Source organism: Stegodyphus dumicola, chromosome 7, assembly GCF_044657685.1.
Source record: "Stegodyphus dumicola isolate Sdum_Otavi_A_Nest chromosome 7, ASM4465768v1".
In the NCBI taxonomy this organism is placed as follows: domain Eukaryota; kingdom Metazoa; phylum Arthropoda; class Arachnida; order Araneae; family Eresidae; genus Stegodyphus; species Stegodyphus dumicola.
Window position 1 is genome coordinate 24029361 of NC_140774.1, and position 26829 is coordinate 24056189.

The window sequence follows — 26829 nt, forward strand, 5'->3', positions numbered from 1 at the left end:
ACATATTTTGGGTCATATAAAAAGTCTCCATGGCTCTTTGCCTCTAGATGGTGTTGATGTCTATATATACGGCAACATTCACCCAGTTGTCTCAAACGAACATGTGTTTAAAAGGTAACATTCAGCTTCCATTGTTTGTGAAAATAGTTTTCTAATTCGTTGTTCATGTAAAAAGTTATATTGATTTGAAAAGAGTGAAATATCTGAAGAAATATGCTATGTGATGCTTTTTTACTATAAAAAAAGGTAAAAACTCTGCAAAAACATGCCGAAAAGTATACATTGAGAATGCTGTGAGTGAATGAAGGACCCAGGAGTGGTTTGATCGATTCCGTTCCGGAAATTTCGATCTCGAAGATGCACCTCGCTCTGGTTGGCCAGTTACTGAAGAAGTCAATGAAATTTTGTAACTAGGGGTCAAAACCAGCATGCAAGCTGTCAAGAATGTGGAGGCACTAAACATCAACCACATGACAGTTTTGAATCATTCGAAATGAACAAGCTACAAAAAGAAGCTCAATGTTTGGGTGCCACATGAATTAACTCACAGAAATTTGCAACTGCAATCTGGCAAAACCATCAATTCTGTCCTGTACTCCACAACTCGTCCTGTGTCCACAACTCAATCATTTGAATGAAGCAATCCAGAAAGAGCAACCAAAATTGGCTAACAGAAAGGAAGTTGTGTTCCATCATGACAATGCATGGCCACACACATCTTTGATGACTTAAAACTTGGTTGGGAAGTTTTGATGCATCCATCGTATAGTCTGGACATTCCACCATCTGACTATAATTTGTTTTGGTCTCTGCAAAACTCTCTTGTTCATAAAAAATTGGCTGACCGAAGCACCGCTGAAAATCACTTGGCCAAGTTTTTTTACAATAAACCACAGAAGTTCTACACCAATGGAATTATGTAGCTACCTGAAAAAGGGCAAAAGGTCATAGATAATAATGGTCAATATGTGCTTAATTAAAACTGAATTTCAATAAAGAAAATTTTTGTTTAAAAATGTATAAAAAAACCACAGAGACTTTTTATGTGGCCCAATATGTATGTATATCATCTGTTTTACTGAGCTTAAAAGTTCTTACTTGGCCTTTATTTTTGCATTCGTTGGTTGTAGTCATATGTTTTAAATGGAAAAATATTTGTGTTTTGGAATAGATCATTTTAGTGTGGATTACCATATTTGTAAATAGATCATAACTTTTCCTCCTCTTTTCTGCAGTCATGCCCAACTGGAGAAGCTGATAAGTTGAATGTTCATTTAGTGTGTCATACTCATAATGATGTTGGATGGTTGAAAACTGTGGACCAATACTTTTATGGAGGTGATTATCAGATTATATATTAGTTATTAAGAATTACAATATTTTAATTATATTGGAATAAGTTATACAAATTGTTAGGTTTATTACTGATTTGTTACTTTATAAAATATGTTATTGTCTATTCTTCTGTAGAATGCTGTGTGTTAATTTTTGTTGCAAAATTTTAATATCAGTACACATGTTAAGTATCTAGAAGAATGAACTTTTAAAAGTGTATAGTTTATTTTATTTTTTCAGAAATGGTTATGAAAGGTTACTAATGTAAAATAATCACACTTTTAAACCTAGTTTTAACATACTGAGTATTATAATTGTAATGTGTTGGCAAATATCTTTCAGCCCTTTATTGAAATTTTTTAAAGTTAATTAAAGAGTGAATATATATTTATTTCTTTTAATTAGCAAATCAGTCAATTCAACGTGCAGGAGTGCAGTACATTTTGGATTCTGTGGTCCAATCTTTGCAGCATGATCCAAAGAAGAAATTTATATACGTGGAAACTGCATTCTTTTCTAGATGGTGGAACGAGCAGCATGATTCAGTTCGACATGCTGTGAAAAAACTTGTTTGCAATGGTACGTGTTGAAAATAAGTCCTGTTAAAGTTCTGATAAATTTTGTTTATGCATCTGTTTTGAAATAAAAGCAATTATGTTGCAAGTGTTAAAAATAATATGGTAGTCCAATAATTTTATGTTTTATATTATGCACATCCTGTAAATATTTATGTATTTAAAGGCAATATGCTGAACCTACATTAATACGACAGGGTTTCACATGTGAAATGACCCTGCCTTTTTTAAAGTGAGTTAAAAAAGAGAAGAGCCTCACTGTAAGATATCTACTTGCATAAAACCCCAATCTGCTGAAAGTATTCTTAAAATATATATCTATATATTCAGTGTTCTACATAAGATTTGTCCAGCCCTGCTGTCCTCTGATTCTATTAATATACATAACTGAAAGAATGATTGTCTGCAATGTTAAATTAAAAATGACAATTTGTTGAATTGTTTTTAATGGAGGTGATTGTTTGAATGAAATGAACTTGTGTTTTAATGCCAAAAGCATATAACAAATGATGTTTCAAAGAATAACTCTACTCTCATTTGAAATCATCTGCTTAGTTAATTCTGGAACATTGTTTGGAAAAATCATGTAAAGAGAGCGAAATATGCAGTATTAATTGCTATTTTATAAGATAGCTTTAAGAAAACATCCACTGCATTTTAGTTATTTTATACTTTTTCCTTCACTGATATCAGACTTAACTGAAAGGTGAACGTTAGTAGTCGCAGTCTATGCAATATGGAGAAAACTGATTTTAGTAGAATTTTATAAGTTGTATCTGTGAATAAAAATGTTGAGTATATCATGAACATTCTCTGTTTGTGACATTAATTTTTGAAAATATGTATGTTTTATTGTCTTTATGTCCCCTGAAATGAATGCAAAAAGTAAAAGAATGACAACATGTCCAGGTGATTCTGAATATACTTTTCATGGTTGCTAACATGTCTCTCAGTGGTAATAGATATACTACTATTTCTAATAAATATCTCTGAATTTCTTAAATAGACATAATATAGATAATATTTTGTTTACTTTACTATAAGAAGAATGTATTTATTTCATTATAAGAAAGGCATGGTGTTATAAAGACTCTAAATATATAAAAGGAAAATTCTTGGCTAAGCATTAGGATGCAAATTTACAATAAGTGTTCACAATTATGGTCCTCAAATGTCCTGACATTTTGGAGTTGAGCAATTTTGACCAATGTTTGCACTAGGTTTTGCAGGATTGTCTTGCAGCTGTTTAAGTGCTATCCCGAAGTGTGGTTCAGTGTAGTTGGTATCTTTGGCACACCATATTCTTTGGTATCCATTACAGATAAAAATCCAGAAGCATTAAGTCTGGAGAGCATGTGGAGAAATTCAGTTAGATCTTTTCATCCTAATGTTCCTTCATCCTACATGCTGTCTTGTTAAATTCTAATTAATTATGATCAGGTATCTCAGTGGCAGTGTGGAGGAACCATATTTTGTTGGTAATGCAGCTTCTCATTCCCATACATTACATGAATGCTGGGTAAAATTGGTGACTGAAATATGTGCAGATAAATTACGCCAGTGACTTTACCTTCAAGAAAGAGGGTCCAGTTAGCTCTTTAGAGGATAATTCACAGTAAATATTGATCCCTGGTATATTGATAGCCTTTTGCTCAGTAATTAATATGTGAATTTTTTTAACAAATCAGTTTTCTCTACAAATCCCTGATTAGGATCTTCATTGTTTAATTCGTTTTGTAACCTGACAATGCATATTTTCCTTTTTACATCCTTTAAGAGTACCTCATGTGCTCATTATACTTATATTTCTTCCTCACAAACATTACCTGGTTTATTTCTGAGGTGAATATATTAGCTGTTCCGGCAGCAGAATTAAGGAAGAGCTGTTCTATCTAACTTTATATGACACATACATGTGTGTCATGAAATGTGAATTTAATCAAGTTTTGTAGAAACTAAGGCATAAAGGAAGGCAGCTGTATCTCTCCATTATTGTTGAATCTCCAATGCATTCTCAAATTTCAAATTTTATTTCTAGAATCCTTCAACAACTTCTCAAACTTCTCAAAGGTCATTTGGGATTCTGTCATGTTGATTTTCATCACTGCATATGTTGTATGGTGATACAAACTTTTAAATGGTATTTTAACCCCCTTTAAGTAAAATTGTAATATATGTTAATGTGTATGTATAAATTTTTTTCGCACACTCTCTGTATTTTCTTATGTAAAATGGAGAATGAAGTATATAAATATACTACTTTCTAAAATATTAAGTGAACGAATAAATGAAATTTGAAATCTAAAGAAAAAACTGTGTGTTTTATTTAAATCAGTATATTGGCTCATGCAGAGTGATTTTTAAAATCAAAACACAATTTTTTGTCACTGCTGATGAGGAGTGACCTTGATTGAAGACAATATGTAAATACGGTTTTTAATACTGACATTGTATAATTGTAGCGTGTGCTGTGGCATAATTTTCATGTCAGTTCAGTGCTAGGAATGGCGAATTCAAAAGTTCACTTTCATCATATTATGCTCTTTTTTTTTTTTTTTTTTTAAAGGCAGATAGCCCTTTAAAAGTGCTTTGCCGTAATTAAATACACCACACCTCTTTTGTTTTAAAAGAGGAAAAAATGCTCATCAGAATGCTCATAAAATTTATGTTGTATATGGACAAAGTGTTGTTTCTAATGACAGCTCAAAGATGGTTTCTGAAGCACAGAAATTTCAATCTCAAAGATGATGCCTGCCCTAAATGCATAATCTCTGTAAAAGTAAAATAAGCTACTGCTGAAATTCCACATCATTTAATTCAAGAATAATCAGACAGAATAAATATTCTGAAAGTACATGACCATTTAAAGAAAACTAGGTATGTAAGCCACTACTGTGTTCGATTACCTTCTTACTTTACCTAAGCAGAATATGCTTTCTTGAATTGCATGATGTGATTCCATGCTGGAACAAAATAAAAAAGCTCCTTTTTTGAAATGGCTTCTTTTAGGAGATGAGAAGTGGATAATATGCAGTAATGTTACTTCTTGTAGCATTTTTCGTCTTCTTGTTTCTTCTTGTAAAGATTATCAGGTCAGTCAAATGAACCTCGTTTAGTAACATCGAGAGGGGAATAACATCCCCATAAAGTAATGTTTTGTGTATGGTGGGACTACAAAGAAATTGCGCTATGAACTTTTGTCAGAAAATCAGACAATAAATTTGGAAAAATACTGTTCCAAAATGGCATTTTTAAAACCAGAAATTAAAGCAAAGCATCTAGAAGTGACCAAGGCATTTGTTGTCTTCCATCAGGGCAATGCTGAGCCTCACATTTTGCTAAAGACTTAGACATCATGGTCATATTCCATAGAGTATCGCCAATATGTTTTGTGTCACCTACCATATTTATCAAGCCTTTCTCCCTTGAATTTTCATTTCTTCAAATCACTTCTGTAAATGGCCTGGAGTTCACTTCTTTGGAAACTGTCAAACAGCACCACAGTAACTTATTTACAATTAAATGCAATGAATTTTTTAAGAAAGGAATTTTCCAGCTGCCAGATAGATGGCAAAAAGTCTTAGATCAAGATAATGCTTATGTGATTCAATGAAATTTTCAGGTTTTTCTGTACTGTTACTGTTTCATTTGTATATATCATTGAAAAATTATATGCACAACTTTCCGGATGACCCAGTATTTGATCTAAAATATGATTATATATTTTGTAGGTCAGTTGGAATTCATTGGTGGAGGCTGGAGTATGAATGATGAAGCTGCAGCTCATTATAATTCTATCATCGATCAAATGACTTTTGGGCTGCGAGTGCTGAATGACACTTTTGGCAAATGTGGTGTGCCTAAAATTGCATGGCAGATTGATCCTTTTGGACATTCAAGAGAACAGGCTTCATTATTTGCTCAGGTAAATTTTTGTTTTAATTACAGTGATAATGTAAGTTGTTATGTGCTTAAAGTAAATATTTTGTGAGTAGTACTATTTTTATATGACTAATAGTTTATACAACATGTTTAATATTCCAGTTATTTCTAGTGAAGATAATTTTAAAATTTTTAGAATTTTAATTACACTGGAATATATATAATTTTAATGTATACCGTATTTGACGGCATATAAGACACACTTTTTTTCCTAAATTTGGTCTCAAAAAAGTTACCAGCGTCTTATATGTGAAGGTAATTGCATTCAATAATTGTTTATTTGGCTTTTACGAAACGTGGAGAACTAAAAGAAACTACGCTATTGAAACTTTTTTTCCTTGTGTGTGGCCATCTAAATAAGGGTGCATCTTATATGCCGTCAAATACGGTATATATATTTTCGGTTAATCTTTGGATTATGGTAACTCGGAGATTTTTCGGCGAAAATTTGGCGACCAACCCTGCTACGGCAACCTGCTAGTTTTGTTTTGGACGCCATTTTGTTTTCACGAAGTAAAGGCTTTTTTTTTTTTTTTTTTTTTTACTCAACACTCTTTCCAACAATCTGCTAGCCGAATTACGCTTATACTAGAACTTTTATGGAACAAAAATGCTTAATCATGATGAAGATTAGGTGCGAAATTGGGAGAAAGTGCAGAATCGCCCACTGCTTGCCGCATTTTTAAGAATTGCACATACACGGTATCATCCATGTTCATGTCGACCTATTTTCACTTAAGAAAACATCCCAGAATTGCACAAAAATGGCATTGCGCACACTCTTGACTTTATCCATGTACACTGCTAAAGTCCTAGCTAGTAACCTTTATCGCCTTACCAAAATGTCGTCAAACTACATGTTACCATATTCCAAAGATTAGCCATATTTTCAAAATGCATATCCTGGTGCATTAAAGTTTAGGTATTTATAAATCAAGCATAGTCTGGATCTTGCTAATGAAAATAATTTTTGATTTGAATTTCTTTATTTTTATTTCTTATGCACATATTTTATTGATATCTGTTTTGTTTCATTTTATGCATATTGCATATTTTGGTTATCTATTGCTGATAGCTTGAATTGGCTGTTAGTGTCAAAATGAGATTTTGTATTGTCCACTATAAACGGCCATATCACTTTTCAGAAAGTTGCCATGAAATATTATCACCCTGTATTATTTTTAAAGAAATTAAGTAGTGAAGAATCTGCATGCATGTATGTTCCCTGCAGTGTGAAAAAAAAGGACAGCACCTAAATCCATCAAATTTTAAGCAACATAGACCTCTACCCAAACCTGAAACTGGGCAACTAGAAGCCCAAATTTTGAATTTTATATTTCACATTTTTATAAAAGTTTAATGTATTTTTGATTAACAAACTCAACAGTTTGAAAGCAAGCAGTGGCAACACTGTATATTATAAAATATTTTTAGTTATTTCCTGTGTGCGAGACTGTATATTGGAAATTCTAAAAATATGCTATTTTAAAATATTTTGTGGTTTTGCTGTTGAATTGAATTTATGTGACCTAAGTGTGAAGAACCTGGTATTTTAATAAATAAAGTTAATGCACGAAGCATTAATAATAAAAAGATTAAAAAAAATTTGAGCCAACTTTCTAAGAAAATTGAACATTGATGTGATGAACTGAGAAAAAGACTGAAAAATATAGAAAAATGTATGCCAACACATATGCATTAGGAGCTCAAAACATGTGGTGCTTTTAATTTTTTTTAAATTTTGCTGTTGAATTATCATAATGGTCAAAGAAAATTATGCTTATTAATAAAGCTAAAACGACAAAAGAAATGGGTTAACAGGAGTGAATGAAACAGCAGACTGGTTGACTGCAAGCTCAGTGAGAGTGTACCTTAACAAATCCTTTTGGGCAGTCATTAAAATCTGAACCCTTTTCAGATTTTTTTAAAAAATTAATTTTATTAAATTGGATTTTGGTAATCTTTGTTGATTATAGTATTGTATACATATGTTACAGCATTGCCATACATATGTATGTATTAAGCAAATGTATTTATATTTATGTGCTTAATAGTTTTGTGTAACATTTTTTAGAAATGCTGTGAAAAATGAGAAAAATTTCCGATATTTCATAAATTTGTCCTTCTCTTCTTCATTTTTTTTTTTAAGTGCTAGCATAAGGTTTAAAGTTTATATATTATGTTAGAAAATTTACTCTTTACTGGTTTGAAATGTAGAAACATGAATTTTAATCGAAAAATTATCTAAGAAACATGATAGTATATTAACTGAATTAGTTCCTATTTCTTAAAAATGAAATATGTCTTTTATACTTTTTAGTTACAATTCATTACATAATCTCCCCTTTTTTATATGTAGATGTTTTTTGATGGTTTGTTCTTTGGGCGACTGGATTATCAAGATAAAAATCACAGAGAGAGTACAAAAACGATGGAACATGTTTGGAAAGCAAGTGCTAATTTAGGTAGTACTCATACGTATTGTTTCATATTTATTTTTATAATCAAACCTGTGTAGAACGTTTTTACAAAATTCACAATTTAAAAAATTTTACAGTGTGCAACATTATAGTGATAACTATTTAGCAGATTATTTTTCAAGGTATTTTAGCATTGCTTTGAAAGTGTAATCAAAATATTGAATTTTAAGCAATGTATTCTTTTTATATTAGAATCTGTTTTCAAAATATTATTTTTCAGAGGCATGAATGCTATTAGTTTAAAAAAATGTTATTTAAATTAATTGCTTGTTGATATTGAACATATGATTGTAATAATTTTATTCAGCTTAAAATCTAAAATTAGTGATTCAGATTTATGATTTCTATAAATAACATTCTATGCAGTATATTTACTTTTTATTGGATTGGGGTTTATAATAAAAGTTTAATTCTTTTAAATATAGATTTTTAATCCAGATAATATCAAATGTACACACTTTGTTAAAATCATTTAGAAGTATGAACAAGAAATTTTTTTCCGCTCGTCTGCAATGAGAAAAAGAAAAGGAAAATAGGTAGCAATAAATTAAGAAGTTCCTTGGCGAAAACTGAAAAAATATGCCAAGATAAATTTTTGAATTTCTCTAAAATTTCGCACCAAATTTTACAAAATTTAATTTGAGTTGCAGAATCAAAATATGGAAAAAACTGGCCTGTCATTTTAGAAGAAATCCGATTTTGTTTAAAAATACCTATGTTAGAATGATGCTGTATATAAATTTAATATATATCCTAATTTGCGTTTTTGAGATGTAAAAAACGCACTTTGAATTTCGTAATTTGGCTCAGTAGAATGGGAGATATAAAACTGTCCCCGCCCTCCCCCTTTTTTCACAGTGTACATGGGTTATTATTGTAATTATTGTACATTGATTTATCATTTGAAAATACTGTATTTTGAAATCTGATTGTTTATAGTACCCTTGTCTTTTTTAAAGAGCTTTTAAAGACCCTTTATCAGACAAATTGCACACCTATGATACCATAAAATAAGTTTATTTTATTTTATTTATTTATTTTGTATTTGTGATTTTTCAGAGATAATGAATTGTGTTATAGAATGGAATTGTATGCATTCAACATAGCATACACTGAACTACTTTATAAATTTTTAGGTGCCAGAGCAGATTTATTCACTGGAGCTTTGCCTAATTCATACAGTCCGCCTGCTGGCTTCTGTTTTGATATTCTTTGTGACGACCCACCTATTATGGTACATGTGATGCTTTTTTATGTTCTCTTTGCCTAATTCTGTTTTATGTTTTCCTCTAATGAGCATATTTATTTTAGGATGATCCAAATTTAAAAGATTACAATGTAGAGCAGCGAGTGTCAGAGTTCATTGGAATTGCTGAAAGCCAGGTTAGAATTTGAAATTATTTTTCATGTTTATTAATTAATGCTTTTTAAAAGTTTGTAAATTTTCTCTTAAGGAATTTTTTTGACTGTTTCTGTTATCTGCTTATTTATGGTTTTAAATGTAAAAGATTGTTAAGCCACCATATTTATTACGGTACATATTTAAAAAATCTTCCTAAACCGATGTTCATTCGTTTGTCACACATGTGCATATGTATGCATTTGTATGTACATGTATATACACATATTTCTTTGTTACCTTTAAAATAAAGAACTAGTTATCCTGTCCTCTCCCAAAAGACTTTATATTCTAAAAATTATGTCTCTTGAATATATAGTTTTAAAAACGGCCTCCTGGGCTGGCTGCTTTATCCTGGTAGAGTCATGAGACACTTTTCAAATGTTGTTTAACATTGGAATGGTATAAAGTTCTGTAGAATGACAGCAATAATTTTGACAGTAATAAAATGGAGTAGCAAGGAAGAGGGTGGGTTTCTTGAGTAGTAAAGTCTCTATCTGTGGTGCATAGCAATCAACTTCAAGAAAATGAGAAAGATGTTAATTGGCAGGAGGAAATGTGTTTACTCACGTGCAAACAGTGGAGAAGAGAATAATTTAACTTGTCTGGTGGCTAATATTTATCAAGATTTAAATAGAGTAATGCATTATAAATATGGGCATATAATAAGCCACCTTGTACATTAGACATTTTATCTTTTGAGTAAGGTTTGTCCAGTTTTATTCAATTTTTAGTTAGAGGAAATATTCATAATATTGTATTTATTTTCAAAAACTAATTGAATGTTATTTTCTAATTTTTAGTCCCAATTTTATGCTACTAATCACATAGTGATGACGATGGGAAACGATTTCAATTATCAAAATGCAGCTACTTGGTTTAAAAACCTTGACAAGTTGATAAAACATGTTAATGAAAAGGTAAGTAAAATAATTGATTGTTTTTTTTCCTTGCTATTAAGGAGTGTGCTTTATGCAATTTATCTGATCCGCTGTATCACAAGCTAATATTATTATTATTAAATGAAATAATTCACAAATAATTTTGAAAAGAACCAAGCAGTTTGTGATAATAAATATAAGAATTTCTTGAACAACATCATCTCATCTCAATTCAAATTCTTGTTGCATTTTCAGTGAGCCTGTAATAACATAAGATCCATTTTTTTATATAATCTTAAAAATCACCAAAAAAGTTTTCTTTTTTTCTTTTTTTTTTTTTTTTTTTTTTTTTTTTTTTTTTTTAAGAAGAGAGAAGGAAATGACTGTAATTTTAAAGATATATTTGTAAATCGCAGATTTCATTGTATTGCCTTGTTTTAATTTGAAGTACTGATATATGAATAAGAAAAATATATTAAATTTGAGCGAATGATCTTGATTAAATGTATTTGATTGATTTTGCTTTATTAGCATTGAAGTTTTCAAGAATCTCCCGAAAAAGTTATCCTTGCTAATTATATATATTTTTTTAACTGCATTAAGTGCCATACTTATTAGGCCACATAAAATGTTTCTGCGGATTTTTGCCACTAGATGGTGTTGATGCCTATATATCCAGCAACATTCACCTGGTTGTCTCCAATGAACATGTGCTTAAAAGGTGACATTTAGCTTCCATTTTTTGTGAATGTAGTTTTTTAATTTGTTGCTCATGTAAAAAGTTCTATAAATGCTGCAAAATCATGCCGAAAAATTTGTGAAATGTACAGTGAGAATGCTGTGAGTGAATGAAGGACTCGGGAGTGGTTTGCTCGATTCCGTTCCAGAATTTCGATGTCAAAGATGCACCTCGCTCTGGTTAGCTAGTCACTGAAAAAGTCAATGAAATTTTGCAACTGGTAGAGCAAGACTAGCATGAAAGCTGTCAGGAAATAGCAGAGGCACTAAACATCAACTATAGGACAGTTTGGAATTACTTGAAAAAAGCAGGCTTTGGGTGCCACTTGAATTAACGCAAAGAAATTTGATTGACTGAATCACTATTGGTAAAATGCTGCTTGAAACACAATGAAATGGAACCATTTTTGATATGAATCATTACAGGTGATGAAAAACGGGTGAAATACAAGAATACCAAATACGAGCAATTATGGTCAAAGGCTGGTAACCCTCCACAAACACCTTCAAAGCCTGTATTGTCGCCAAACAAGGTGAGTGTTTGAGGGCATTGGAAAAGGAATTGACCATTTTGAGCTGCTGAAACCTAATTTTGCCTAACCTGGTGAAATCAGTTTAGCCCTGTACTGTGCGCAACTGTACTGTTTGAACGAAGCAATCCAGAAAGAGTGACCAGAATTGGCCAACAGAAAGGGAGTTGTGTTCCATCATGACAATGAGCGGCCACATACATCTTTGATGACTCAAAACAAATTGACGGAACTTGGTTGGGGAGTTTTGATGTATCTAGCGTATAGCCCAGACTTTGCACCGTCTGACTACCATTTGGTTTGGTCTCTGCAAAACTCTCTTAATGGTAAAAAACTGGCCAACGAAAGTGCTGCTGAAAATCACATGGCTAAGTTTTTTGATTATAAACCACAGAAGTTCTACACTGATTGAATTATGAAGCTATCCGAAAAATGGCAAAAGGTCATAGATAATAATGGTCAGTATGTATTTGATAAAATTGATTTTCAATAAAGAAAATTTCTGTTAAAAATATACCAAAAAACCACAGAGACTTTATATGGCCCAATATTTCTTATACTTCTGTCACATAGATTTAAATTTTTTTATTTATGTTAATCTAATCATATTTGATAATTTTCAATACAATTAACTTATTTATGCAAATCTTCCTAAACGCAGAATGATTCGTTATATGTTACGTCCATAAAACATAAAATATTCTCTTTTTTTTTTTCAAAATTTCCAATTTTTACTAAAAATAATAAATGCATAAATAGGTTAAGCATGATACAGCCATTATGAAAAAAATTAACTTTTCCTTAAATTTGTTGAAAGTGTTTAATATACTACTTAATTTGTTATACATTAGTTTTACAATGTGTTTACGTTTCTCTTAAATATTAAAAATATGCGAACATTTTCACTATTATGCTTAAAAAATATATACAAAAGCTTCACTGCATGTTCAAATGTATGTTTTTGTTAATTCAGTAACATAAGTATTCATAATCTTTTTTTTTTTAATTATGTATGTGTAATTTTTATATTTTTATCAACATTATACACTGCGAAAAAAATGGGGTATGGGGAGGACAGTTCTATATCTCCTGTTCTACTGAGCTGATTGATGAAATATAACATTGTTCTAATATAGGTATTTTGACACAAAATCGGAGCTTTTTCTGAAATAACAAACCAATTTTTTCCATATTTCAAGGTCTACGACTCAAATTACGCCAAACTACCAAGTTTTGTAACTCGTGCGATTTTTAAATTAGATCTCAAAATTTAAGTTCCTCAGTGTTAATTCAGTTTGGTATATATTTATTAATCTCTCTTTTTTATTAAACTTATTTGATTCCTCCTTTCACATTTCGAAATTCACATTCATTCCAAATAAAATTTGCCCATTTTTTATGATTTATTTTTAAAAATCTGTATTTTTAAATAATTTTTATAAATTTTTCAAAAAAAATTTGAATTATAATCTATAAAATTTTAACATCATCTTAATGTAGACATAATTTCTAAGCATACCTTAAAAAAATACAGTTTTTTATTCAAAATTTCCGAAGATATACATGAATTTATATATTGGTGGATTTTGAAATTTGGCATATTTGTTGAAAGTGATAAAACATCAAATGTGGTTTAGACACCTTGCTAAAATTATTTGAAAGTAGGAACAATGTGACTTTTTTCTCACTCATGCACAATGTAAAAATCTAGGAACAAGGTGCCTTTTTTTCCACTCTGGCATAATGGACGGGAAAAGAAAATTGGTTGCCACATATTAAGAAGTTCGCCAAGTGAATTACTCTTGGCGCAAACAGAAAAAAATCGCGCCAAGGTAAGTTTTGGAATTTCTCCGTAAATTTCGCACCAAATTTTACAAAATTTAATATCTAGGTTTAATTTGAGTCGTAGAATCTAAATATGGGAAAAATTTGTATGTTATTTCAGAAAAAGTCCGATTTTGTGTCAGAATACCTATGTTAGAACTATACTATATATAAATCTAATATATATCCTAAGTCGCGCTCTCGAGACATGAAAAACGCGATTTGAATTTTGTCAATCGGTCCCGTAGAACGAGAGATATAGAATTGCCCCATATTTTTTTTGCGCAGTGTACACCTATAATTGCATATAAAATATCAATTATAGATGTAGAATTTTAATAAAAGTAATATGTCATTATTATACATCCTTATGGAAGAAAGTGGATTTAAACAAATCCGTTGTTATTCCATTTGTTAAATTTTAAATAATAAATCCTCTTTAAATAGAAATTTTCGAAAAATTCTTTTTTGTTATTTTTTTTCAAAGAAGCACTGTAATTCTATATTTTAGTTCAAATTATTTTTTGTGAGTACTTATGATATTTTCTGTAACTTCATGATAACTTTGATGCTTCTAGACTAGCATCTGCCTGGGCTTTTCTTTCACAAAAATTTATTTCTATACTGTCTGTGTACATAAATGCTATTTATTACTAATTAATATGCTTCAATTAACAAAAACAAAAAATATTTCGAGGATTTGAAAATTCAGGTTTTGCAAATTACACCTAAAGCATCTGAGGTTTCACCATAGAAAAGATAAAACATAACTGAAAAAATAAGACAAAAATTTTAAAAACTAAGACAGAATTGTTATTCAGTGTAACTAAAAATATTTAAAACAAAATAAAAATTCAAAATATCAAACATTTCAATTCCAAATAAAAATATGGATTGTTGTTTTGTCTCAAATAAAAGTATAGATTGTATTTCTGAAATAAATTGCACCTTTATTAAAAAACATTTTGAAATATTTGCAACAGAAGCAAATATGAGTTACTTGGGATGAATAAATAGCTCAGAAAATCATTGACTACAAACTACTGTGCATTTAAGGATTCTTTGAAGGAAGTTTGATTTCTGGTGGTTTCAGATAATATACGAATTTTTATCAAGAAAGAAAGGTTATGAAAATAATTTCATTGTCATTCTAAAAAGTTTTACATATCAGATATTTCAAGTTATAGAAACTTAGCTATCATGAAGAAAAAAATAATATTAATTTTTAATAAATGTGTCTGTTGGAAATTATTGGGTTTGATTTACTGAAAATTTTGTGTTATTGAAGTTTAAATAATTATAGCTTTGTTATATTAGAAGCTGTGATATTTCAAGATCTGTTTTATTGAAAAAGGCATTATCCCAACCCTGAAAATGTTAGTGCCAACAATAATTTGAATGGTTACTGGGTGTAATAATTCGTTTGATTTCTAATATGATATAAACTGTTTTGAAAAAATTCAGAAATGTGGGATATAATTAAGGTGATTTCAAGGAGAAAAAATGATTAGAATATGATTTTAGCATCATTTTGGTTTATTTGATTTCAGACACACTACTATGCTGGGGCATTTTTTGCATTGCTTTTCTGATATTTTGTGTTATTTAAAAACATGCATTATAAGCAATACAAATGAATTAAAGGAATGAATTTGAATTATAATCTGATGGCCTTTGTGCAGTTAACTGTACTGGATTGCTGGAAATCCTTTGCATTTCACAATTAATTATGCAATCGTACGAGATTATTCCAGGACAGGAATAGTACGTAAAATAATTTGAAAAGACATGAATAAAGTCTAAACATTTTAATTCAAAATAAAATTTTATATTGTGATATTTAAATTTAGTGCTTATTAATCTAATGGTTAAGTATTAATTGATCATTTTGTTCATGTGATAAGCATGATAATTTTTAGTAACTATAACCATCTCTTGCAGCAAAAGAATGGTAGTCGTGTGAATGTATTTTATTCGACTCCTTCATGTTATCTCTATGCTCTGAATAAAGCCAATCGCACATGGACTGTGAAATATGATGATTTTATGCCATATGCAAGTGACCCACATGCCTATTGGACTGGATATTTTACCAGCAGACCATCAATAAAAGGATATGAAAGAGTAGGAAATAATAAAATGCAGGTATTTCTTTAAGGAATACAACAATATTTTTATGTAATTATAAATTATATATGTATTTACATATGTAAATCAAAATGCTAACTGTAATTTGCAATAATTCCTTAATTCTTTTTTTAAAATTTGGTTATCTCTTCTTCCTAGCCTAAAAATAGTGACTGCTTATAACAAATTGCTTTAAACTACATTATTTCAAAATTAATTCGTCTGTTATGCTCATGACGCAGATGTTTACATAATGCTTTAATCAGTAGCGATTTCAAATTTTGGTAACAAAACTTAATAGTAACCACTCAAAGTGTAAAGCTAAGCAAAAATCATTTCTTCTTGAACATGTTCAGTTCTCTCTTTTGCTTCCATCTTGCCAACCTGCTTACTTTCCGCTCCTTCATGTTCCTTCTTCAGATATTAGAAAATTTAAACATTTTTTAAAGAACAGGAGTACATATGGGCACAGGGCAATTCAGAGGTGCTTTTTAGAATAAAAAGTCTTAAAATAGTACTCCTGCTAACATCTTTAATGTAATAGCCAGCACTTGCCTGTAATAGGGCACAAATACTTTATAAATAAGAATTTGAAAAGTAATATAAATATTCAGGAGAAGCAATTATGAGATTAGTTTCAGATATTAAAATCGAATTGCATGGCTCTGATACTGTGCAGGTGGACTTTCTTTAAAGTATGCATCTGATTTTCTTTATTAAAATCAGAAATGTTTTCAAACAGTCAAAGTCAAAAAGGGATTGCTATATGTTTTAGTATTTATTTTATTACTACACACAAATTAAATAAACATTTTCTTAGTATACTTTCAATCGAAGAAAAATAGATTGTGCAATTTCTTAGTTTTTTTTATTTATTTTTAGCACAATAAATGTAATAACGTATTTATCTCTTTCAGTTAGAACTTAATTTCATTTATTTACTTTAGTTCAAATGGAAATTATTTGTATTTATAAAAATAAAAGTAATTCTACTATTTAATTTTGTAGGGAAAAAAGGAAAAAAAAAAAAAAAAAAGGCATATTTTATATTATATTATGGGCAGAAAATGATTTCAATTTTCAACTACATAAATTTACAACTTTTATTAAAGTAAAACATAACAAAAATATAAAACTCATATTACATTAAAAGAAATATTTGTTTGCCCTACAGTAAAAGGTAGAGGGATCATCTGGAGTTTTAAAATACTTGATTGACTCTCCAGGAATTGTCTTTCTGCTGTAAAGGAATTTCCAATAGAAATTTTGTTAATTTATTTGAATGTAGCAAAGAACATGAGGTCTGTCCCAATAAAAAGAATTTCATGAAGGTATATTTTCCCTTAAAATCAGTTTTTCTTCCACTGCATGGTGGCAAAGTCTTTTCTTTAATGAATCAATGTTTTAGAATATGCAAGTTTCCAAGTTATTACAGTGAAATTTTTATATTCCTTTCTGAAAGATTCCTTTCTTAATTTTTCTATGCTTTTTAAATACAACTGGAGAAATTAATATAATTTCATTTTTCGTTTCTGCAAATGATACATCAAAGCAAAACTAGATATGATATTAAGTTAGATAATTAAACTAGACATAATTAGAGGGGTAGATGTAATTTTTAAATAACTAATAAAAAAATAAAGTAACTTGTTTGCAGAAAGAAATACATTCATTTAAATAAAAATTATTATTTTTGATAGTTTATCAGAGTGTGTGTGTGTGGGGGGCCTTTAATATGCATTTTGATTTTTTTTATTTATAGTAATTTTTATTATATTTATACAAATTTCCACAATGGGTTAATTATGTTAAAATATTGCTTTAAATTAAATTTCTGTATGAAATAAAGTAACTTGTACTTTTGGACATGATTTAATATCAATTTGCGCACTTTTGTCAAAAATGCGATTTTTAACTTCATATATAAGTACAAATGAAATGTAATTTCCTTATTTTTATGTTGTTATCATATAATTAATGTATCTGTTTAAAAATTTAAAACTTTAATTATTATTCCCTTAATCTCTCAAGTAAGAAATACTCTTACATGTTTGGTTTTTCTTAATGTATAACATGAATATGAACCAGTTTCCCTTAAAAACATCCTCTGCAAATGCATTTTTCCTCTTATGTAGGCAACCCTTGTGTGTTTTGCCGTATTAAAAAAAAACCTAACCAAAACTAATGAATATTTTTTATCTAACTAAATTTCTTAATAAGGAAATTGGATTACTTTAACAACACGACTTAAATATGTAATATTTTAAAACGTAACATAATTTATGGGAAGAAAAGATCTAATTTTGGAAATTTCAGAAATTTAAAGGAAGCTTTGTAAAATTATAATAATTAAAAAACTTATTATAACTAGAACTTGCTTATGGAAGTATGGCATCCTTCGTAATGTGACAGAAAGTACCATGCATGGAAGTAACTAACTAATCTGTGAAATTAGTTTTGAAAAATAGCAGAACATGATGCAAAGTACTTCAATAAAATGCATAAAATAATTTCCTTTTTCACATTATCTTCTTATATTAAAAGCAACAGAAATTGAATTATATCTACTAAATAAAACTGGCACCCTAAATTAAAGTATCTAAGCAGTGAGACAAAAATGAGCGTAAACTTTTCCTGATGATTCCTTGCTGCCACACTCATAGTAATACAAATAAAAGTGAATCGACCACTAGTTTAGTATTTCTTTTTATTTGTAGCTTTTTAAATAGCACTATAAAGTGATTAGATTATTTTGTAGCAGGAGAAGTGAAAAATATGCAATACCCACTATGGGATTTGAACCTGGGCCTCTCAAATATGAGCTAAGTATGCTACTATTACACCACAAAGGCATGATGGAAGGAAGAAGAAAATACCTTATAATGCTTTTATTATAATACATTAATTATGACTGATATCATTCACATCAATGTACAATAAACAATGCTTACCTGAAAATGTAGGAGTGACAAGATATTCAGCTTACTGAAAGAACAGAACTAAAAAACTGGTTGTGAAAATCCTCAAGAGAAAAAAAAAAACAGTATACTAAACTCTTTGGTCAGTCTCTCTTGATAACACTAGATATGGCAGAATGTGTATGCATTCATCACAGATTGTAGTTTCATAATTCCATAGTATCACACCAAGTAAAAAATTGTTATAAACTATTAGTATTTTTAATAAAAAAGAAATAACTAAAATCACAAGCAATTAGCATAAAAGATAATTTATTTTGAAAGGTTTATTGAAACATTTAACAATGAATTAGAGAAAGGTGCAAGGTCAGCACACTGGAATACATCCCATTAACCTATTAACTACCATGATCCCCATTCAGGGATTTATTTTAGTAGAAGAAATTTGGTAGCTTTAATTAGGTTGGCAACAATGGTTAGTTTTTTACATTGTTGTTTAAACCTTTCTCAAGCATTTGCATGAGGTGTTGAGTAGTAGTTGTTAAATGAGTGAGCTTCACAGTATTATTTGTGAGAAGTAAAATTTTTGTTTCAAAATTTCAACATTTTCAAAATGCAGTATGTCATATTATTATGTACATCGTTTCCAACTCCTGTGTACTGCCATGTTCTCTAATGGTTTTAGAATATGTTTACTAACTATTTATTGTCAATTTGAATTTTATTTTCCAATGAGAGCTTCTTGAATGTTGTTCCCCATTTAGGGCTCATGGCAGATTCCATCTATATTCTAATTTCCAGTTTCTATGTCAATCTAGACACCCAGAAATAAATGTAAATTGAGAGAAAAAAAAAATTGGCAGTTAATGGGTTACAGAAGAATTAGATGAGCAAGGTCAAGAAAGGTTAGGGTGGGAGAGACTGAGAAATTTCTTGTGGTCACTTTGAATGTGTGTGGTGATGTGTTTGTGACACCCATATCTATATCACCATGTGACATCTCTGTAACATTGTATCATGATCACAAATGTTGTGTAATAAAAATGTACTATTGGGATGTCAGTGTAACATAAGAGCAACTATGTGTGTTATATGGATAGTGATCTATGGTGATTATCATTATGATACAGCAAATATAGGATAGAAATTAAGATGAAATTAATTGGTTATAAAACTTAAGTCAAAATATTCAAAGTAAAACATACCTTGATTTCATTGTTCCACGTGAATGACTTAGCTGGTGCCCTAAAAAATTCAGCAGTCAGATGGCTGCCTATGTCCTATGCTTGAAGGCAGCCATGCAATCAGGCACCAATATCAGGTCTGAGCAAAAATACCAATTTGTTGCCAGTTCATGAGGATCCAATTTACTGTTCTGATTTCATGTCTAAAGTAGAATAGTACATTAACTTACTAGTGTAAAACAGCTGAACCATTGAGCTGATTGCAGATGGGAAATACAGGTGCTGACATCTTCTGAACAGAATCAAAGAGAAAATTAGTAAGAGGAGCAGTCAAACTTATGGGATAAAATTTAAAACAAAATTAGGTTTAAAATAATTATTTAAAGTCATGCTTTTTTCCCCTTGATGTTTTTTTAATGATTCATGTTTTTTCAATTTTCCTCGTATGGAACATAAATCTGAGCCAGTTTTCCTTAGAAAATCCTCCACAACAGCATTTTTCCTTAGAAGCCTCTGCTTACTTTTTCTTGCCCTTAAATTAATGAATCCAAATTAAAAGAATTAATATGATTATTTTATTTAAATTTTTTTTATTAACAAAGTATTGCAGGTAGAATTTTTTTTTTTAAATTCTTAGTTCTTATATTTCATCCCTTTAATTACAATAAACAGAGCTTACCTGAAATTATGTATGAATATTTAAAATTATATATGAAATCATATCAGCTGCCAATGAATTTTTAAAGTGTAACAAACAGGTTTCTTTTCCAATGATTGCTTTAATTTTCTTACTCCACTGCTATTATATATATTTGCTTTATTTTAATGAAATAAATATTTTTGAAAATATGTTAACATTGGCAAATTATTGCATTCACTATACCCATGTATTTTTTCATATACTTTATTTTTGTTTCAAAATTGCATTTACTCTGATGTATTCATAATTTTTAAGGTATGCAAACAGTTAGCAGCCAGGACTGATATTGAAGAAGTTGCTCTTGATTTCATGAGTGAGTGCTTAATGTGCTTATTTTCTTTGTGTGCACAATTATTTATTTCAGTTAATGAAAGTATTATTATCAAATATTCCATCATTTTTAAGTGTGTTTCATTTTGTTATTAGGATGTATACATATTAACTTGTGTATTGAAAGCTATAATGCCTGCATTTGCTTATTATCATAACATCTACTAGTTCTTCAGTTCTTTTTTACTCTTATTTGATAATTATCTATTCCAAAAAATCACTCTGTAATCTGTTCTCAAATTATCATGTGATTTATAAACAGAAATTATTATTAATTATCTATAAATTGTTATTAAGTCAATTTTATTTTCATAAGTGGAATTCTTTTAATGGGTTTTACTGAAAAAGTGATTCAATATATTTTGAGAATATGTTTCAGTAGTTTTTCTTATTTAAATATATATTGCTATATTTAAATAAATATATAAAAATATATTTATGACTGCATATATTTCACATTATCATTTTCTAAATCTGATCTTGAACAAAGTTAATGCAGAATACCTGTGTATTGGAATTTAATGGCTTAATTTGTGGATTGGGAATTTTTAAAAATTAGCTGGAAATTTTTAATTGAAAATTTTACAGCTCTTTGTCTTAGCTGCAAAAGAGAAAGATTTAGCAAAATCTATTTTTTGAATATTTATTTAAGTTTTAATGCCAAATAAATATTAAATGAAATGCTTTAATATCAGTGTCATATTTGTCAGCAAAAATTACTTTCATGTTAATTATACAAAAATATCTCTTGGCTTAAATGTATTCTTAGCTGTGAAGTCAAAGCAGATAATAAAAAAGTATATTTCAAAAGCAGTAAATTTGCAGACCAGAATTATTTAAAATTTGTAACATATGGTATCATAATGTTTTTTGAAAAGAACTTTATGAATCTGTTCTGTAGCAGAAGTTTTAAAATTTTAGTATTTTTTCCTCATGATATCTGATTTCTGTAATTTAAAAAGTTTGTACGGAATGTTAATTCTTTTGAAAATTTCTCTAAAGGAACTATATGAATACTTCTCAAGAAAACCTTGTAAATTGGTAATTAAATTTATATTTCTTTAGCTAGATTTAAATATTTGTCTTCAGTCAGTATGAATCTATTAACAAAGGCCTGGGTGTTTGTTAGCAAAATATCTTGCTTTTTCAAAAACAGTAATTTTAGATAATTGTTCATGAACAAAAAAATATTTTAAAATAAAAATAAAATAAAAAAATTCTTTCAAATTTAAAAAATCAAAAATTCACAAAACATCTTTGAAACTGCATAAAGTAATGAATAAAAATAGGCTTGTGGTAGTGGAGTAGGCTCACGATCATTGGGTGATGGTTGAGTTATTTCGATATATTTAATATCCATATTCATGGTGCAAGTGCATTTTGGCTATGAATATCTTTGGATGTGGAACATTGTTACGATCACATCGATATGAATTTTATCACATTAATTCAGTTCTTGGCTGATTTTGAAATTTAACTAATTTACACATGCGAATTCAGTTTGGATCGAATGAACAGCCCTAGCTCCATCTGGGCTGTTTTCAAGTGTTTTTCCCCCCCCCCCCAATTTCCACCAAATTTGATCTCAGAAACTGTAATGAATACACTAAAGAAAACTTCTTTATTTCTGAGTGCCTGTGAGATTAGTTAATTAATAATTATTAATTTGCATGAGAGCTTTCACTGCGCTACCAGGAGATTGTCCTCATAAGCTACATGGATATCCATACTACTGTGTTCATTCTTTCCGTTGAAGTGGAGAAAGATTTTACAACTTCACAGCAAAGACTTTCAAATTTCCCTGACCTTTTAAGTATTTGGATGGTAGTGATGATTTCAATTTTGTGGATTTATACTACATTATTTTTTAATAGTGGACATCACCAGTGCTCATCCCCCCAGTGAGTATTTCATCAGGGATCTCAATTTCCTGTAATTCTTGCACTCAGGTCACCCCCTCCCCAAACACTGCCGAAAATCGTTTTAGTGTAGCGCTTATCTCAGAGGTACATTACATGACATTATTCTCAGGTTCCTGATTTTTGTATATTTCTGCACTGAAGTAGCGCAGTAGATTTTCCAGTATCCAGCGTTATTAGCATTTTTCATTTCTGTTTCTGCCGTATTTAATTATTGTGTATTTTTACTGCATTACTATTTTCAGTTCTTTAATTATTCTGCACTATTATAATTATTATTATCATTAAATTGCTTTACATTCATAATATGAATATACATATGAATATTTTTTATTTTCTCATTTTATGTATTTTTAAGTTTTATGTCTTATTTATTTTTTCTCAATGCATATGTTTTTGTATTTATCCATTGAATAGTAGTAGCGTGTAGTAATGTAGATATTCCTGTGTTCCAGGTAATTGTAAATATTATACTAGTATTTTTGTGAGTACAATTTTTCACGTTTGAGTTAAATAGTGTTACCCCCCAAAATTTTTTGCTGTATTTATTAGAGCTTTAGGAACCTTATATGTGTTCTATTTTGTAGAGGACTACCAAGATCAGAACATTTATTAGGACTTTAATGTTTTTAAGACCTTTCATCAGATTCTCTATTTAACCGTATTTATAGTCTCAATTATCTGTACAATTTCAGGGTATGAAAGTAGGCAATCAACTTCGGCAATCATAAAAGTTTTTTTTATGATTGCCTGTGCTTCATATATATGTAATTGAAAGTGGAAATACAAATAGATTTGAGAGAACTTGAGTTAGGAAGTTTTTGCAATATATTTTCGATTATGAAAGATTACTAAAAAGTGGTGGAGTAATAAAAGATGAGAAATACATCACTGAAGAATTTTAAAAGCTAAGAGAAGATCAGAAAATTTAAATTGCACTTGAAGTAAGAATTTTCTTTAGACAGGTTAACAACAATTAGTTCAAATCTATTTGTTAAACTTATAATGAAATGCAATTATAGCCTTCTTATAAGATAAGCTAAAATAGTTTTGCTAATGGAATATACTTGTTAAGTATATGCAAGCCTAAAAATTATTAAATATATATATATTATGTATGCCAACATTTTTGAAAAGTTTTAATATATATTAATGAAGATATATTCAGTCTTAAAGATTTAGGCTCCAAGTAAGATGTTAAATTATTCATTAACATATATTACTGAATACTATGTGCTCAATTATAGTTTCATAATAAAAAAAATTTTTTGCAGGAAGAGCCATGGGTATCATGCAGCATCATGATGCAATTACGTAAGTGGTTTAGTTATAATTTTTTAGTTTTAACAGTACAAGATAGACATGTTGTTTGAATTAACATTGGTATATTTCTAGAATATGATTATGTTTTTTTAAATTTTGCTAAATAATAAAATGTTGAATTTTCCAATTTGTCATCCATTTCATTAGGTTCTAACAGGTTTTGTCAATGAAGTATACTTTTTGTTATGGAAGGTATATGAAATATGAAATATATGTATTTTATTTATCACTACTCTTCGTAAATGTTTGAATGTGTATAAAGTATTTCTCAATCGGGGTTCATAACTGCTTTTTTGAAATATTTGAACATATCTGATATAATACATTTTCAACAAAACTCATTTTGGACCTTCTGAGTGATATTTTTTAAGCATAGATTTTGTTCTGGAAATTATTTTCCCTCTATTATTTTTCTATGCAAAAATTTATCATGATTTGCAAATGTATGAAATTCTGTTGTTTTCGCTCAACAAATTGCATGTTATTTCAAACAACAAACCTCTCCTTTCAACATAATATAGGTTTAAATGTTCTTTTAGCTGTTATGCTTTAAAAGACACTTTTTAAAGATATACTTCCTTGTTTTATGCATTTTCAAATTTAATTAAATAATAATACATCAGAGTATATATTAAGGTACTGGATTCAATTAAGGTTTGGGCATGCTTTTTTTTTTTTTTTTTTTTTATGAAAAGAATGCTAAGGTACCACTGAAATTTAATGTAATTTGAATAACTCTTTTATAAACGAGCAATTAGCTATTTTGAAATGTGTTATATTTAAACTTTGATCTTCATTTTGAAGTTGATTTTCTTGTAGTTGATCATTATATTTTTCATGTCTTCCAAAATTTATTAAATTCTGTTATTCTGAAGGAAAAAATGTATTGTTTTGTTCATCAAAATTTAAATTTTTATGTGTTACAATTCTAAGAATATGTCTCACAGTTCTTAAGAATGAGTAGAATCATTATGTGATAGTATGATTTGGAAACAAAAACCACATATATTGTTCATTTATGAAATGAATTTAGGCAACAGAAACCAATTGATATAAACTTTGATATTATTATAGCTTACTATGATTAAAAAGCTTTGATATTCCACTCAAATGATAATTACTGCTACTGAAAGTTTTTTTAATAATAAAGTGATTTTAAATAATTCTGAATTATTGGACTTTTCTATAATATTGATATAACTATTATTAAAGAATAATATCTTAAATAATAGTTATATCAATATTATTTAAGAATAAAGTGTTATCTTTAAATCATTTGCAATTAAAACATTTGTGCATACTGTGAATGAATGCTTGATATGCTAAATGATGTGTACAAATGCAGTTTAAGTCACTTGCTTACCTATCTAAAGATGTACATGCTTATTAACTTTTTTTTTTTTTTCCCTCAGTAATAGCCCTAAGTTATGTGATAAGTGGGCTCAACAAAAACCACATAAGTCAGTGTCTAATTTTGAAGTTAAATACATATGAATTTTAATTAATTATGACCAAGGGCTAAAAAATTCTTAGTAAAGTATATGATAAAGAATTTAATTTTCATACATCTTAATATAAAATAGTATTAAAATAAGTGTTCTGCATACAGTGGAGTTATTTTGATGTTATTAGCTTCATAAAATTTAACAAGCTTGTCTGATCCCTCAGTGTTTTTTTTTTTTTTTTTTTTTTTAAATAGGATTTGTGTTCTCCAAAATTTTTAACCTTTTGTTAATTTAATTGAGCTGAGACATTTTGTAAAGTTTGCAATTGTTATATGCTTCTTTGGTGGATCTGGATCTGAGATGCTGCCTTTTTCAGCAACAGATTGCTCATATATCTCTGCAAGTTTCTCGATTGTCATCTGTTTCCTATATAAGTACAGCTGTTCACTGACATTATCATTGCCAACTTGAACTTCCATGTTGGCAAGAGTGGCAACTTCTATTATATAAGTGACTTGATCAGTTTCTGGCATTGATTTAAAAAAAAAAAAAAAATTGACAAATTTACTCCCAGATAACATTTGAGGTTTTTCTTGAGAAGTTTCAAACCAAAATTCTTCAATGATTTTTATAGCATTTAAAACATTGCATTGTATATGGTATTGCATAACATTTTATGAAAGTCAAAGTAGCATAAGTTGGATATTCCTATAATTATATTTTATTATTATAAATCTGATCTCATATTTATTTAATCTCATTATAAATAAATTTTTCTTTTGAGTTTTGTACTTTTTATTTTTTTAATTAATTTTTTTAATAGTGGAACAGCAAAACAACATGTCACAAATGATTATGAGCAAACGTTGGCAGCTGCCATTGAGAGTTGTTATGTATGTATACTTTATCACTTGATTTGAAATCCTTCATATAAATGACTCCTATAAATCTTTATAATAAAGTTTAAAAAGCATTTTAAAAATTTTTACTTTTTTTAGAAAAATATGAAATTTAAGTGAAGAACTGAAATATTTATAACATAAATGAATAATTCATGATTGCATTTAAAGTTTTACTTCTGTTTGAATTATCAGTGAATCTTAGTATAAATAGAAATAAAACAAAAGTACAGAATTAATGTATATAAGATAATATTTGTAAATGATCAGCTAAATTACC

The 26829-nt window shown here is 28.9% G+C and overlaps 1 protein-coding gene across 2 annotated transcripts in view; it reads left to right on the plus strand.

The window, feature by feature from the left end:
* LManII (Lysosomal alpha-mannosidase II) overlaps window positions 1-26829 on the plus strand; it is a 70922-nt gene that overhangs the window by 5096 nt on the left and 38997 nt on the right. For both annotated transcript variants that reach the window (XM_035371899.2, XM_035371893.2), the window contains exons 2-12: window positions 1236-1338; window positions 1741-1914; window positions 5642-5835; window positions 8212-8317; window positions 9469-9566; window positions 9644-9715; window positions 10535-10651; window positions 15646-15849; window positions 20889-20946; window positions 24157-24196; window positions 26474-26543. In XM_035371899.2, the coding sequence (XP_035227790.1) occupies window positions 1236-1338; window positions 1741-1914; window positions 5642-5835; window positions 8212-8317; window positions 9469-9566; window positions 9644-9715; window positions 10535-10651; window positions 15646-15849; window positions 20889-20946; window positions 24157-24196; window positions 26474-26543 (1236 nt within the window). The remainder of the gene's footprint in view (window positions 1-1235; window positions 1339-1740; window positions 1915-5641; window positions 5836-8211; window positions 8318-9468; window positions 9567-9643; window positions 9716-10534; window positions 10652-15645; window positions 15850-20888; window positions 20947-24156; window positions 24197-26473; window positions 26544-26829) is intronic.